General features: G+C 25.6%; 1 protein-coding gene across 1 annotated transcript; it reads left to right on the top strand.

The window, feature by feature from the left end:
- Window positions 1-9191: 9191 nt before the first annotated feature.
- On the top strand, window positions 9192-12919 carry LOC112601716 (myotubularin-related protein 2). The gene is made up of 11 exons (XM_025349463.1): window positions 9192-9427; window positions 9598-9687; window positions 9762-9965; window positions 10108-10368; window positions 10443-10759; window positions 10818-10948; window positions 11011-11186; window positions 11273-11380; window positions 11981-12165; window positions 12474-12669; window positions 12727-12919. Exons 1-11 carry the CDS (start codon window positions 9338-9340, stop codon window positions 12868-12870), a joined length of 1902 nt encoding a protein of 633 aa, XP_025205248.1. The 5' UTR covers window positions 9192-9337; the 3' UTR covers window positions 12871-12919.
- Window positions 12920-16318: the final 3399 nt, after the last annotated feature.

Genomic DNA, 16318 nt, shown 5'->3' on the forward strand with positions numbered 1-16318 from the left:
ACTATCATACGATCAATATATTTTTAAATATTTTACACATCCTACTTACTAGAAAAGTCATCGTCATAAACTCGAATTATAAGAGGGTGGCTTAAAAGTGCCTTTACTTAGCTACCCCCAAATAATAAAAAATTTGACAGAATATATTAAATCGTTTCTAACAGAGTACTTCATTAAATTTCAAATTACATCCGTATTAACAACTTGATCCATTTGTTATAGTAATTACGTAAGTATTAAAACTTACAAATTCAAGAAATTACTCATATTTTTATCTCATGCACAACATACAATAAATATTACATTAAACACAAGGTAAACAATTTTTTATTACCTATATAGTAATATTCTTATATAGTTATACACCTAATTATTAGGTTGAATATAATAATACATTACTATATTCTAGTATACAGAGTACCTATACTATATTATTCAGTTAATTATTATATCACGTCACTAGAGATACAAAAAAAATCGATATTTAAATTAAGATGTTTTTGACCTATCGATATTTTTGTACTGATATTAGTGATATTTGATTAGATGGTAAATGGGGAGGATCTAAAAATTGTCCATGAAGAGGACCAAACCATAGCAAAAAAAAAAGGCCATCAGATAAAAAAAAACATTTTGACTTGATTACAGTATTATTCGAAAAAATTGTCAAAATTAAACTATTTTAATTTTAAAAAAAAAATACAATATCAATATCGATATATTATTGCTTTTGGGAGAATATTATCAGTATATCGATATTGTAAAAATCAATATATCGATTTTAACATCGGTTTTCGCATCCCTACACGTCACTGACTCACCGTGTAGCACGTTAAATAGATATATAAGATCACTATGCCACCGCTGACTAATATTAATAATATTTATATACTATTATTAATATTATTATGTTATATTATTATTGATAATGTTTTATTATACGCTATCGACGCTGTCACATAAATAATGTCTTAAGATACAAAAATGTGAAAAATGTAAATCAAAGTATCCACACTAATCGCTGTTATTTACAAGTGAACTTATTGTATTCAGCTGTATTATCTGATTTTATAATTATTTAATTTATAACTAATTGCTTTTGTGTTTTTCCTCTATTTATGTTTTGAAATGTACTTATTATGAAAATTATTATCATTAACAATATTTTCATGAAAATAATAACAATGGAGTATATTGCGATGGTTATGTATATATAGGTCAAATAGTTTTTAAAAAGTATGCTTGGGCTCCAAAATTTTAAGGAAACATAATACCATTGATTTTAGAATATTTTATCTATAATAATGCGTTTACATATGTGAGATATGGGTAAACTTCTAATGTATATAATACATTTTTATAATAATATTAACATCAGGCGCGGATCATACTATGTAGGTAAGTAGGTTTATAGTTATTATTTTATTAATTATAATCGTTTGCCTCATCAAATCACAAACGACAGTAAAAGTATATTATTATTTGATAGTTTATAAATTTATCGTTAACAATGTCTACCGTTTATATAATATTGTACAGTACCTACTATATTGTGTTCACGCATTAAAGTTAATTATACCATAACAATTTAATATTATACGATTTCGCATAGTTATAATAAACTGAAAATTTTTTAAGTTAATTATAAATTATAATCATATCTACGATGTCATACGCATGCAGCAAAGCAACCCGCAATATGTAGGAAAGTATCTGCTAACAACTAGAGGATTGTTAAATTTTTTTTTTTTTTTTTGACACATTTTAAGTTGTTTTATTTTAAATACTCCAGCGCTGAAAATATTCCGATTTACAAATAAAAACGTTTAAAATTAAAAATGAATTACTGATAATAGACTGATAATAGACTTAAAACTGTCAGTGTATTCTAAATGTTCTAATTTGATAACTCGTGACCCTCTTTAAAAATGTTTATTTTTCGTTTGACGTTTACATATTATATTATAGACACTTATATATTGTTGTTATTGAATATATTATAGACTATAGGCTAATAAAACTCAACAGATAAAAATACTTCGCGGTCACTGCAGGACATTGTATACAAGTGATACATCATTGTATTTTTGAACTTGGCTACTGTTTACTCTAAGCAGTCTAGGCCTACCAAATTAGAAATAATTATGAAAGTATTAAGCAGTAAATACCATAAGCTCCGAAAAATATCTTGAGAGTCATTACATTTTCTAAATATGTAATGTATTAATGTAAATATATAATGCATTTTATAGAAACACATTATTGTTTAATACACAACATCGCTAAACAGTTCATCTAATTTATATCATATATTTAACAGTACATTACAAGGGAAAAGTAAACAATTCTAAAATTATTTTTTATTACACTTACACAAACTTATAAACATAAATATCCGTGTTCGGTATACCTATTTATAATTAATGGCAATACATTAAATCGTCCAATAACGTGTACAAATAAATTACAAATAAATTTACAAAATGTGTTCAATTTTCATTGACGTATTTTAAAATTTCAAAAATTAAATTATATTCATAAGTTTATTTATATTATTTTAATTTTATTAAGGTTATAAAATGAAGTGAGCATATAGTTGTGTAAAAACATTATTTGTATATTTTTTGTCATCGAACTAAAATTAAAAAAACTAAAAATAATAATGTATATATTTTTATCACAAAAAAAAACATTTTTTTTTTTTTTTAAATAATTTAAATATTTTGTTTTATAATCAAATACTACTTATCTTACTACTACATAAAAATCTATATTATTGTTTTTATTGATATATTTCTTACCTAGAACCCCGGGGTTTGACCTCATTACATCAGAAGTCACCTCCTAACTCTCCAAAAAAGCTATCTTATCACTTATGCACATCTATAACTCCATACTCAGGCTATCTTACTTTCCTTTGCTTTGAAAATTCTCGATCATAATTATGATACTCAAACCCGGGAAACCAGCTGACTCTCCCAGTTCGTATAGATCAATCAGCCTTCTACCCTTCTTCTCCAAAGTATTTGAAAAGCTCACACTCAAATGGCTCCTTCCAATCATCGAAACAAACCTCCCAGGCAATCAATTCAGCTTCCGTAGTAACCATTCCACCATACACCAGGTTCATCCTATAGTCGAAAAAATTTCCTATTCACTTGAAAAGAAACTAATCTACACAGGCGCCTTCCTAGACGTAGTACAAGCGTTTGACAAGATATGGCACGATGGCCTCCTTTTCAAATTAAAGTCAATATTTCCTCCCAGCTTCTATTGAATCTACAAGTCCTATCTTGAAGACCGACATTTTTCCGTACGATATTGCTCAGCCTTATCTGACATATCATCAATTAGAGCTGGAGTACCACAAGGAGCTGTAGCGGCGCCTCTCCTGTTTAACCTGTACACATCTGACTAACCTACTACCAACCTCACCATCACTAGTGACTTCGCTGATGATTAAGCCATCCTAGCCCTTCACCATGACCCTCTTGAGGTATCTTACAGAATCCAAACCCACCTCGACATGCCCTCGGCGTGGTACAAAGAATGGGGATTCAAACTAAATGAATCTAAATCAATTCACTGTACTTTCACACTCAGACCCATAAACTGCCCTTCTATCACACTTAACAACCAATCTCTCCCAACCGCCCAAAATATGCGTTACCTAGGTCTACACCTAGACCGCCGACTAACATGGGCTGCCCACATACATAACAAACGTTTAGTACTTAATAATCGTCTAAGACAGCTTCGCCTCCTCCTTTCATCCAAATATGTCACACTACATAATAAAATTCTTATTTATAAGGTTCTTCTCAAACCTATTTGGTCCTATGGAATTCAACTTTGGGGGTCAGCCAAAAACTCTAACACAAACAGAATCCAAACATTTAAATCCAAACGCCTCCGACAGATAACCAAAGCTCCTTTTTACGTATCGAATGATACTCTCCACAGGGACCTCCTTATTCCGTAAGTCAAAAACGTGGCTAAAACCTTATACAAACGTTTCCACCTTAATCTTGCAAATCATCGTAACCCCCTTATCCAAAACCTCTCATTACTAACACTTCCGGGCGACCCTAGTCGACGTTTAAAACGCGACTGGTGCCGTAACTTACTAGTCAACTAGCCGGCTAGTCGACTAACCACCACCACCCACGCCGTGAAGTGCTATTACTCAATAGCCTCTTCACCCGAGCCAACCATGGCCTATTATAATATCATCCATCTATTGTACTTACCTATTGTAAATACTTTATACAGATTGTACAAATAAAAATAAATATGTGAAAAAAAATAAATATATTCCTTACCTATAAGCCAATGTGGATTTATAAATCTACCTTGCTTTATAGGTTCTTTTATAAATTTTGACAACAAAATATTGTTTTGTGATTTTTTTTTTCTATTCTTTATTTTTATTAAACATTTAAAATGTGCCAAACATTTAACTTATTTTATTTGATGTGAAAAAAAATGGAAAAAATGTTTATATGATAAATGAATAATCTAATATCAAAATCAAATTATTTAATTAAATCTTAATTAGTTAATTGATCTTCTGCAATGTTGATTTCTCAAAATAAAAAGTATAAAATATACAAATTTAATTTTTACGTCACATAATTTTAATTATTTATGTATTGATAAAAATAATAAACTTAAATGAGGAAAACAATAGCGTAAAAACATTGCAAGACCCAAAGGAAGCTAACTGGATGCTATATACAGTTTTAGTAAGATGTAAATACTACAATAAAGTATTAAAATTAAAAATATTTAAGTACACAAATTACAATAAATACTAATATTATATACCAATACGCAATAATCGAAGTTGATCGATTAATTTTTCTATATTTTTGCCTGCTGACAACTGGTTGATCTATTTCATGATATACCTACTTTACCCACGGCATCACACGAGTTATTTAATTTTAAGTATTAGTATTTATAAGCGCTAAAGGACTGTTACAATATTTTGTAACTTACAAATACAACGGTTAAAATACTAAATAGTAAAATGCTTAAAAAACGATTTAACTAGGTAATAGGTAACTTAATGAAACTATCACAAACTAAATAAACAATTTTAGTAATTATAAATATGTGCAATCAAAAATTTGACACAATTAGTGTCTAGCAAAAAAACAGTCCAATAGTAATGAGAAATAATGCGTAAAAAATAATTCATAAACTATAAAATAAGGTTGTTACTTGTTAGTAAAGTGAACGCATAAAAGTAGACAAAAAAAGTTGGTTTTACATCTAAATATTTTATGTAATGGAAGATTATAATTCATAAATCATAATATACAATTTACAAGTACAAAATTTATATTAGTTTAGTTTAAATCAAAAACAATTAAAAAACAAAAAAGTGTAAACATTAAATTCAATGTAAAGTAGTTATAAATCAGGATTAATGACAAAATACATTTATTTTATTGTGCTTACTGCCTTTCTACACAGATATAAAATCTACGATTACTTAGTCTGTACAGTAAGTAGTTAGTTGTTTACTAGAATATAGAGCGATATTATAAAATAAATAAATTATATCATGGTTAGAAATTGAACTTCTAAGTGTACATTTTTGTTTTTATTATATCATGGATCATGACCAGGATAGGGATTTTATAGGTAACACTTAAAATTGTATGAATATGCGCTAAAGATACGCAATAAAAACAAAAAATATGCAAAAAAAGGAAGTCGTACAGTAGAAAACTACAAAAAACCCAACTAAGTTAGCAAATAACAAAAATTAAAACCAAATATCTAGTACCTACCTATATATTATTATCGCTGTAATTGTACGGCGTTAAAACTGCGAAATCGGTCTATTTACTTAATTTATATGTTTACAATTTCCTTGATAATTTGATTGACAAAAATCTAAAAACACGTTTTGCTAAAATATAATTTCATAAAATATGACCAATTTAGATTCAAAAACAGGTAAAAATGCAAACAAATTTTAAAAAGTCCAAAAAAAGCACTAAAAACTAAAAAATAATAAAATATGCTAAAAATAACAAAATACAATTTTCAATTTGAGTTCTCTAAATCATGAAACACATTTATGGCTTACTCTGCTATTTTTTAAGCATTTCATAAGAAATATGCAAATGCTATGAAATCTTAACCCTGGTCATGACAATAAAATTATAATTATGGCACACGCATTATGCATTATGCAATATGCATGGTAATACTATAATATAAAAATAATATTATCCAGTATCTACTTAGGTTTTTCAGTTTCAATATCTGATAAGGAAATATGCGTGTGATGCATGTTTTGTAACGCACCAACATGCTAGTCTGGTATCACTGTGGTCTGCGACTTGTTTTTAAACACGATAATATTAATATTTAATAATTATTAATATATTATTTATAAATCATAACTATAAGTAATAAGAATAACATAAAACAACAAAATTAATAATTATAAAGCATTATATTATTTCGTTTTTTTAGTCTTTGTGTAAATCTCAGATTATATTCTTATCCTATCATCATAATATATTATTACACATTAATAAATTGTACTATAAGTAAATGATTGAATAATAATTGCTAGCATGGTATATTTACATAATAATTTATGTAGTTGATGATAAATCTTAATAGTTTAGTAATTTTTTTTTACTAGATTATTAATTTTAATTAATATTGAATTAATGAATAATTTGGTATATTACAATCTTATATAGTTGTTATAATTGTCGAATTTAAATAATGCATTTATGAATCGTGACCACCATGATTATTACTGATAAGATTTTTTGTAACAAGTGGAAATTGACAAATACAATCGCTGGACACGTCTCGAGAATTGAGATTTTCATCATAATTGTCTATTAGTAGAGCTCTACTTGTTTACTCTGTATACTGTATTTAGTATTGTGTTGTAACTTTATAATATCTCACGGTAGTAAATCAGATGTGCAACACTGTGTAAATAGCGTTTTACACAGATTGAAAAATCTAGCGAACAATAAATTCACTTTTTGTGACCAAAAATATATCAGAAGGTCAACAAATTAATTTAGCTGAAGTTTGTAATTTTTTTATAGTATAAAACACAACCTATCTAATAATTCTCTTGACTGTAATCTTAAGATGTTTCCAAAAATGCTTATGGTATGAGTAATTTGCTTCTAGGAACTTTGGAAAAACACAACTTAAACATATCAAAAGTATCATCATTTAGTGCTGATAACACAAACTCTAATTTTGAATGTCGTTAATCAGTATTTACTCTCTTACAAATGCATAATAAGAATAGGTACTTTAAAATTGGGGCGATGGTAAACTCTCCCAATTTTATGGTAAACTCTCCCGGGTCAACTTTATAAAGAAAAAAAAATAGATTCCCTAACTTTTTTAAAATCTGTATGTTCTTATTATCAAAAACAATGATTTTAACATTTTCACGTATATTTTGAATTTGTAACTTATTGAATATTTTTAAAAAAAACTTAAATGTATATTGGATTTTTTGAAATTTTATTTTTTATTGTATTTTGATTATAATATCATGTTCATAGCAGCTAAAGACATTAATTTATATTGTTATGATTATTATTATATATAATTGACTATTTTTAAACGCAACTTAAATGTATATCAAATTTATTTTATGATTTTTAGTAGACACGGGAGAGTTTACACGTTTCCGTCAGGTAGTACTGGAGTAAACCCGGGAGAGTGTACCATCGGGAGAGTTTACAATCGCTCTAAAATTGATTTGCTTAGCACATGTAAAGCATGATACTTTTCGAAAAGCATTAGATGATCTCGACTTTGATTTAGAAACTTTGGTACTGAAAATATATCCACATTTTATGTATCAGCATCTAAATGCGAAGAATTTGTTTTGTATGTTGAGTTAAAATGGCAAGAATTACTTCATCATTGTCCTACTAGGTGGTTGTCAATTGGCCCAGTGATCCAAAAAATTCTGTAAAAACTGCCCAAAATAAATAAAAAAAACTTTTAATTATAAAAGAATACGAGTTTAAAATCGAACATTTATTAGAAAACCAACTATATTGTTATATTTTTGTACCAACGTACCTAATTAGTAATTATTATGCTTCAAAAAGCGATTACATCAAAAGTCTAAGACGAATTATTCCATTGAGTTATTTTATATTATGAATGAATTTTAAACTAAGACTTCAACTCGTATAAGTGAACAGTTTTATGGTTCAAATTTCATGACATGTAAAAATAAATTATCAGTATCTAACAAAATACTAAAAAAAAAAAAATTTGATATATTCTATAACACTGCATTAATATATTTATCTAATAATTTTGATTATGAATCTTCGTAATTAAAATTATTGGAACTACCTACTTGTTTAAAATCAGAATTTACAATTATCAAGCTTGCTTATCAATTGTTAGCTTAAACATTTTTAACAGTAGATATATGAAAAATGGTTTGAACTTTTAAAAATTAATTAATTAAAAAATATTGGTATATCATTAATAAAATTTATTCTAATTATCATGTAGAAAACTAGAGAGGGTTTTTGCGATAATGAAACAAATGGACAGATGTCAGAAATCGCTGTTTATTTGACTTGATAAAAGTTACCTATATTAATGATAGAATTTAATACATCGTTTTCTTAAAATAGTTCCAGTACAGCTTTCGTGAACTTAGTAAAAGATAATACTGCATTTTGAACGCCGCGAAGAGCCAGAAAAAATACAATTAAAAAAATAAATAATTTACAATTTTCAATTATCATTTTTTTTTTTTTTTGTAAAATTCAATCTAAAATATTACATTACTATTATCCTATTAAGTATTATTATAAAATTTATAATAAAAAATTATATCTGTATATACATAATATAGTAGCATATTATTCATTAATATGTATCCATCTTATATTTATATATATTATGGTAGAAATAATTATTATCCTTGTAAGTTATGGTTTAAAACCAGAAGAAAATTTTCTCACATTGGAAAAGTCCCAATTTTCTTAACTAAATTGTTGGTAACATTGATGTATAGTGATAACATCTTTGTATTTAATACTTTTTACTATAGTAAAAAAGGTAATGCAATTTATTATTTATCACTATCTATATTGTTGTTGTTACCTGTTAAGGACATGATAAGAAAACATTTGCGATAATATTAATTAATTAAATAATAAATATTGCTTCTATATATTATTGTCTTAGTCATAAAAAAGTAAAGTAACATACTTAGATATCATCCAAAAAAAAGTGATTATTTTGTATCGATATAAACAAACTACGAAATGTTATTTTAATATTTTCCTAATTGGCTATGGATTTAAATAACCAATATCAAAATATGAGTTCAGATTCAGATTCCAAATCTAGTTCTTTGGATTCAAAAGTCGAACAAGAAGAATCGGTAAATTATGATAATTACTTGTTCATTTAATTATAATTTTACTGTAAATACTTGCTTCATATGTATTTTTGTATTTTGCTTTCCAAATTTATATAAAACATTTAATCTAACTAATGATTTTTGAATGAATTATAGATGAATCGGTTAATATATCTATATTTTTTTATTAGGAATCAAATTCACCTACTAAAAGTCGCCGATCAACAAGTTCTACATCAAATGAAATTCCAACTGTAGGAGATATAAAATTAAGAAATAAAGTATTATATTAAAAAAATAACTTGATTATTAATATAGGTTGATAGTGTTATTTAATATAACTTTTTTATTTAAGCTATCTGAAAATATTGCTTCTGGTCGTTCAGATGATCCCCCATTATTACCAGGAGAAAAAGTCCAAGGTGTAGCTCGAGAAGTTACTTATTTATGTCCATTTAGTGGTCCAGCAAGAGGTTGGTTATCTGTCACCAATTATAAATTATACTTTAAGAGTTTAGAACGCGATACTCAGCTAGTAATTGAAGTACCTTTGGGTGTGGTTAGTATTTACTTTATAAAAACACAATAAAATCTTATAAATTTGCTTACTATACAAATATTAAAAATAATACAGCATTATTCTATAATGTTTAATTAAAAAAATATTTTTTTAATATATGTTTAATGTGACTAATAATTAGGTAAGTAGAGTTGAAAAAGTTGGCGGTCAATCAAGTCGAGGAGAAAATTCATATGGTATTGAATTATTTTGTAAGGATATGAGAAATTTACGCTTTGGACATAAACAAGAGAATCATTCAAGACGTAATGTGTTTGAAAAACTTCAGCAATATGCATTTCCCTTGTCTCACAATATTCCGATGTTTGCTTTTGAATATACTGAAACATTTCCTGAAAATGGTTGGAATGTTTATGAACCTATGGCTGAACTCAAAAGAATGGTAAATTATTGTACTTAACTATGGCAATTAATTTTATTAGTTTTTATTATTTTTTTTTTTATTATTTTTTTTAGGGTGTACCAAATGATACTTGGCACATTACTAAATTGAATGATGCTTACGACCTTTGTGAGACATACCCAGCTATTTTAGCTGTTCCAGCTGGAGCAACAGATGAAATTATAAGAAATGCAGCAGCTTTTAGAAGTAGAGGCCGAATACCAGTATTAAGCTGGTTGCATTCTGAATCTCAAGCTACTATAACTAGGGCATCTCAACCTCTGGTTGGTGTTGGTGGAAAAAGGTGTCGTGATGATGAAAGATATACTCAACTTATAATTGATGCAAATGCACAATCGCATAAACTTTATATTATGGATGCAAGGCCCAGGTAAAGCTATTATAATTGATCTAACTATTATTGTTCTTATTCAAATTTCATGTTACAGTGCTAATGCAATTGCCAACAAGGCTAAAGGTGGTGGTTATGAACCAGAAGACGCTTATCAAAATGCAGAATTAATATTTCTTGATATTCATAATATTCACGTAATGAGGGAATCTCTAAGAAAACTAAAGGGTCTGTTTGTTATATTTTTAGTTGTAGTATTTTTATTTTTAACTGTAAATACTTTACTGTAGAAATATGTTTTCCAAATATCGATGAAACAAAATGGTTGTCGGGAATTGAATCTACCTATTGGTTAAAACATATTAAATGTATACTGGCTGGAGCATGCCGTATTGTTGATAAAGTAGAAAATCATAAAACTTCAGTTTTAGTTCATTGCTCTGATGGATGGGATCGCACAGCTCAAGTAAATAAAAATAATTAACTATAATATCATAAATGTTAGTATATTATTTATTTAATGTTTTTATTTTTAATCTTGTTATATATCAGTTGACTGCATTAGCCATGGTACTTTTGGACCCATATTATAGAACAATAAAAGGATTTGAAGTATTAATTGAAAAGGAATGGCTTAGTTTCGGTCACAAATTTCAACATGTAAGTAAAATCATAAATTTGTTTTTTTACAACAATAAGTGATTAATTAAAACTTTAGTGTCTTACAATATTTGTATCAATAAAAATATTTTTTTCTGTAATACTACTAATACTCCTTAAGATATTTTCACTGTATCAAGTTATGTTTTACTCACTATTTTTCATAGTTCCTAATTTACTTTTAAAGTCTCGCCAGATTTGGATTAAGCTACTGAAGAAGTCCTAAGATGATTATCTGTGATAAGGGAAATTCCGGTATTTCCATATTTTTTAACTTTATAGGAAGTATAAAAAACTAGATAATTGAATTTCTAATTGAGGCATAACTAATTTAAAAGTATATTTAAATTTCTTAAATATACTTCATACATATTTTTATTTATTTTTAGTAATATTAAGTAATTAATTTAACTTATTCTAATTTAAAAACATGAAGTGCAACATGATATATACAATATGATCACTGACTAAGTGTTGCAAATATCAATATTAAAGTTATAAATATAATTTTATAATTACTATAAAATATTATTAAAACTCAGTATTTAAATAATATTGTCTTAAGATCTAATCTAACTTCAGTTTGGTTTTTATTTTTAGAGAATTGGTCATGGAGATGATCATCATTCAGATGCTGATCGATCGCCTGTTTTTTTACAGTTTATAGACTGTGTTTGGCAGGTGACATGTATGTTCCCAAATGCATTTGAATTTAATGAGTTATTTTTAATAACTATTATTGATCATTTATATTCTTGTAGATTTGGAACATTTCTTTTCAACAGGTATTTTAATTTTTTTTAATAGAATAATTATTTTTGATGCAAATTAAGTAAAATTAAGAATTTAATAAATCAAATAAAAATATATTATGTGAATTTATAGTTACTTAATATAATTAAATCTTTAGTTTCTGAATAATTAATCAATTATAAATCAAATTTTAAGTAAGAGTATGATCATAAAAAGAAAAGTGGTCACTATTGAATTTGTTAATTTTCTGCTACAAAAAAAATCTGATATACGCATAAACATTATTATTATTACATTGTATCATATCACTACTATACATTATATTATTTATTTTACTTAGTGAAAAAGAGCGCTTACAAAAAGAAGTGAAACAAAAAACTGTTTCACTCTGGTCTTACATTAACAGTGATCAAGATTTATATAAAAACCCTTTATACTGGCCCCAGCAACATGCTTTAGAGCCAGTTGCTTCATTGCGCTACATTAAAATGTGGAAAGGACTGTATTGTCGATGGAATCCAAGCATGAGACCACAAGTAAATTTTTGTTAATAGCTAATGATATTTTGTTATTTATATTAATAATATTTTCAGGAACCAATTCATCAAAGAACTAGAGAACTTCTACATATGAAAATGCAATTAATGAAAATATCTGATGATTATCGACGAGAACTTAGACATAAAGCATCTAGAAATACTTCTAGCAACCGTTTAACATCTCCCATACATATTTAAATTATACAATTATGAATACTGCATTACATCTCATTAATTTGTTAAACCTATTTATTTTATGTTTAATTGTTATTAAAGAATATTATAAATCATATATGTTATTTATTTTAGTGAATTTAATATTTATTATACAATATTATGAACTATTTTCAATTAATTATTAATTTATACATGATAAAAATAATCAAATCATAAGCATTTTTCAATCATTGTTAACTTATTTAATGAAAATAAAAATGTTTTAAATTCCTTAAACTCATTCAAGTTATCTTAATGTTTACAAAATATTAAAATACACATCTTTGTATAACCATTCTTCATTAAATTTAAATCCAAAATATAATAATCATAAATTATGATAGAAATATGTAATTTATCATTTTTTTAAAATGATATCTTACTATTGCAGGTTCATTCTGAAATTTTTCCACTATATACTTAATGAAATTAATCTAAAAAAAAAAAGTCACAAAAGAATTTCTGGCAAATGAAGTACTATTAACAATTAAATATTGGTATTTGAAGTTAAATATACTATTATATCATACATATAATATTATAATTTATCGTACATAGTCAATACCTAGTCATAATTCTCATAAAAGTAAACTTTCAATATAAATATTAGTTTTTTACTGTCCAAATGGTTATGAGACAATATATTTTTAACATATTTTTTTTATACTTTTATGTGTCAACATATATGTATGTTATTAAAAATTTACAAAATAAAAATAAATATACATTTATACGTTTGCAATATTTTACATTCATACATTTTAAAATTAATGCATTAATCACTCAGCTTAGAACCTAAAATAAATAAGTAGTGATGGGCATAATCGAGGTATTTCGATTATTTAAAATTATATCGATTATGAAAATTATCTCGATTATATTATAATCGAATGATTCTTTCTAATGATATCTCGTTTATTTTGAAAACAATGAATTCTTGATCTCAAAATAGTCAAAATGTTTATAATCTAATATGAATTATTTGGAATGAATGAATGATGTCCATGAAACGAGGGAAATTAACTATTATAAACAATAATTATAAAATTATTTTTAAATTGTTGTTGACTTAGAGTCTTTGTATTTTTGAATCGTTTAATCACTACTCTTGGATGGTCGACGATCGTTTTTAATACGGTGCCTACTGCCTATCACATATATCTAATAAATAATAATGTTGTATTATTTTGAACTATTTATATTTTAAAAATAAGTATAAACTGAAATTTAGATGATAGATAGGGAAATAAGATAGATAATACTACTGATTAAAGTTGTTATCAAATTTATGATGACTCCATAGATACCGTAAAATTCAACTTCGGTCATTGGAATTTATTCATATGTTAATGAAATACCTAATGTGAACGATTGATCATTGAAATCCTTTAGTTAGTATAAAATGTACTTATGTACCTAGTTAAATCTTAGTCGGATGTTTTCATAAGAAAAAAATCAAGTGTTAGCCTTGTAAGGTGTTAAGTTTAAATACAAAACTAGTCGTAAAAATATTAAGTGTTAGAATTTTAAACGTAAAATGAAAATGAATTTGATTATTCAATAACCAATGCAATGTACAGTAATGTATTATAATTTAAGCATAAAAAGAAAAAATTTACCTTAATTATTATAATTTTGTATGGGCTTATGTACTACATAAATATTATTGGACGTCCGTTAAGTTTGCAAGAATTTTCTTCAAGAATATTTAAATACTTGTAAAAATAAAGTGTAAAGTAATGTATACATTTTATTTTATTTTGAATTTTTGAATTAGTTTTTTGAAATAATACAAACGTAATAATAAATAACTTATTACGGTTTAGATGTTCCAGTACCTACACAAATCTAAACAAACCGCTGTCGAGGTTTTCTTAGTCATTTTAGTGATTACTTACCGGCTACCATCTATTAGAATTTAGAACTTTTTACAGAAATGTATAATTATAATTTATATCTAATTATAATATTGAAAAAAATGTAGTGAGGTAAATGAAAAACCATTAAAAAACAAAGTGAAACTTAAATTACTATGATATTACCTAATATCTATAGTACTTGTATTACACTATTACTTATAGTATTTTGAATAATCATGTAGATAGATCTTCACATTAAAATTTAAACTACACAGACGACAGACCATGTAGATAAACTCAGTTATTTTGTTCCAATTGAAATAATTAAGTTTACTTAAGAGGAACATTGTAAATTTTGATACATTTTCAAATCATAGTTATAAAAAATGTAGGTAAGTTGATACCACTACTGAGTTTGCTGTAAATAAGGATCGAGTGGGTCATTACATTTTACTTGAATTCAATGATAAATTGTATACAAAAAACGATTCTGAGCGGAGACGGACTATTAGCTTACCTACATCATTAACTATTAAGTATACTTCATGGTATATTTTTTTCAGTGAAACCCAAAAGCGCTAATTCATTTTGCGCTTTTGTACTTTAGTAGTGGGATAAAAGCGTAAAAATAAATATTTTTCCCATAACACTATAAGTTTTGTTTTAAAATTATTAATTATTAAATTTATACTATTTTTATAATTTAAAAATTTGATCAGTGATCGAATTCAGTTGAAGACATTGAAGTTTAGTATTATCGTAGGTATCGTATTTTATCGTAACGAATTACGATAAGGGTTAATAATCATTTAAGATAACTATACATTATGTCATTATAGTCATTATACCTATGCAATATAAACTTAAATCCAACTTATAAAATACACTTTATTTTTATAAAGTTTATTTGTGCTTATGGAATATTTATTTTTGTGCTTTTGGGTTGCGTTTGCTTCACATTTTTTTTTATATACATAGGTATTAATTTTTATAGGTATTAAATTCATTAATTTTATTTATATAGTTTTTTTCGAAAATATTGCATTTGTTATATTCTTAGTACTTAATTATTATAATAATAGGTATTTATAATATATTGTATCAATTTGGATTACTTAAAATTTAATATTTTTGTAAATTCCGTAATACAGTAACAATAGGTTCATATAATCATATAGAATAATTGGATAATATCTAAATCAAAAATGTCATTGCTATTATTAAAAATAATGATAATATAATATAATATGTGTAAAAATTTAATATTTCCTCTAATAATGTTTTTAAATTATAACAAAATAATTAGGTATCAACGATATTTTAACGTTTAAATAAGTAATTTCGTCTACATTTATCCATAAAAAATAATATTTTTTGTATATTTTTTAGATTTTTTGGTTCCAGTATAAATTTACTAATAAAAGATATAAAAAGCTAGTTCTTAATTCTTTTAAGTTTCTAATTATAAAATATTTCGCATTTTTTGCGATTTTGAAAAATTTCATAAAAATTTTATCTTCAAATGTATATAAAAAATTTATGTCTATGTATTTTTAATATTTTTTTTTTTT

This window comes from Melanaphis sacchari, unplaced genomic scaffold (assembly GCF_002803265.2).
Source record: "Melanaphis sacchari strain LSU unplaced genomic scaffold, SCAv2.0 Contig7_pilon_pilon, whole genome shotgun sequence".
NCBI classification, from domain to species: domain Eukaryota; kingdom Metazoa; phylum Arthropoda; class Insecta; order Hemiptera; family Aphididae; genus Melanaphis; species Melanaphis sacchari.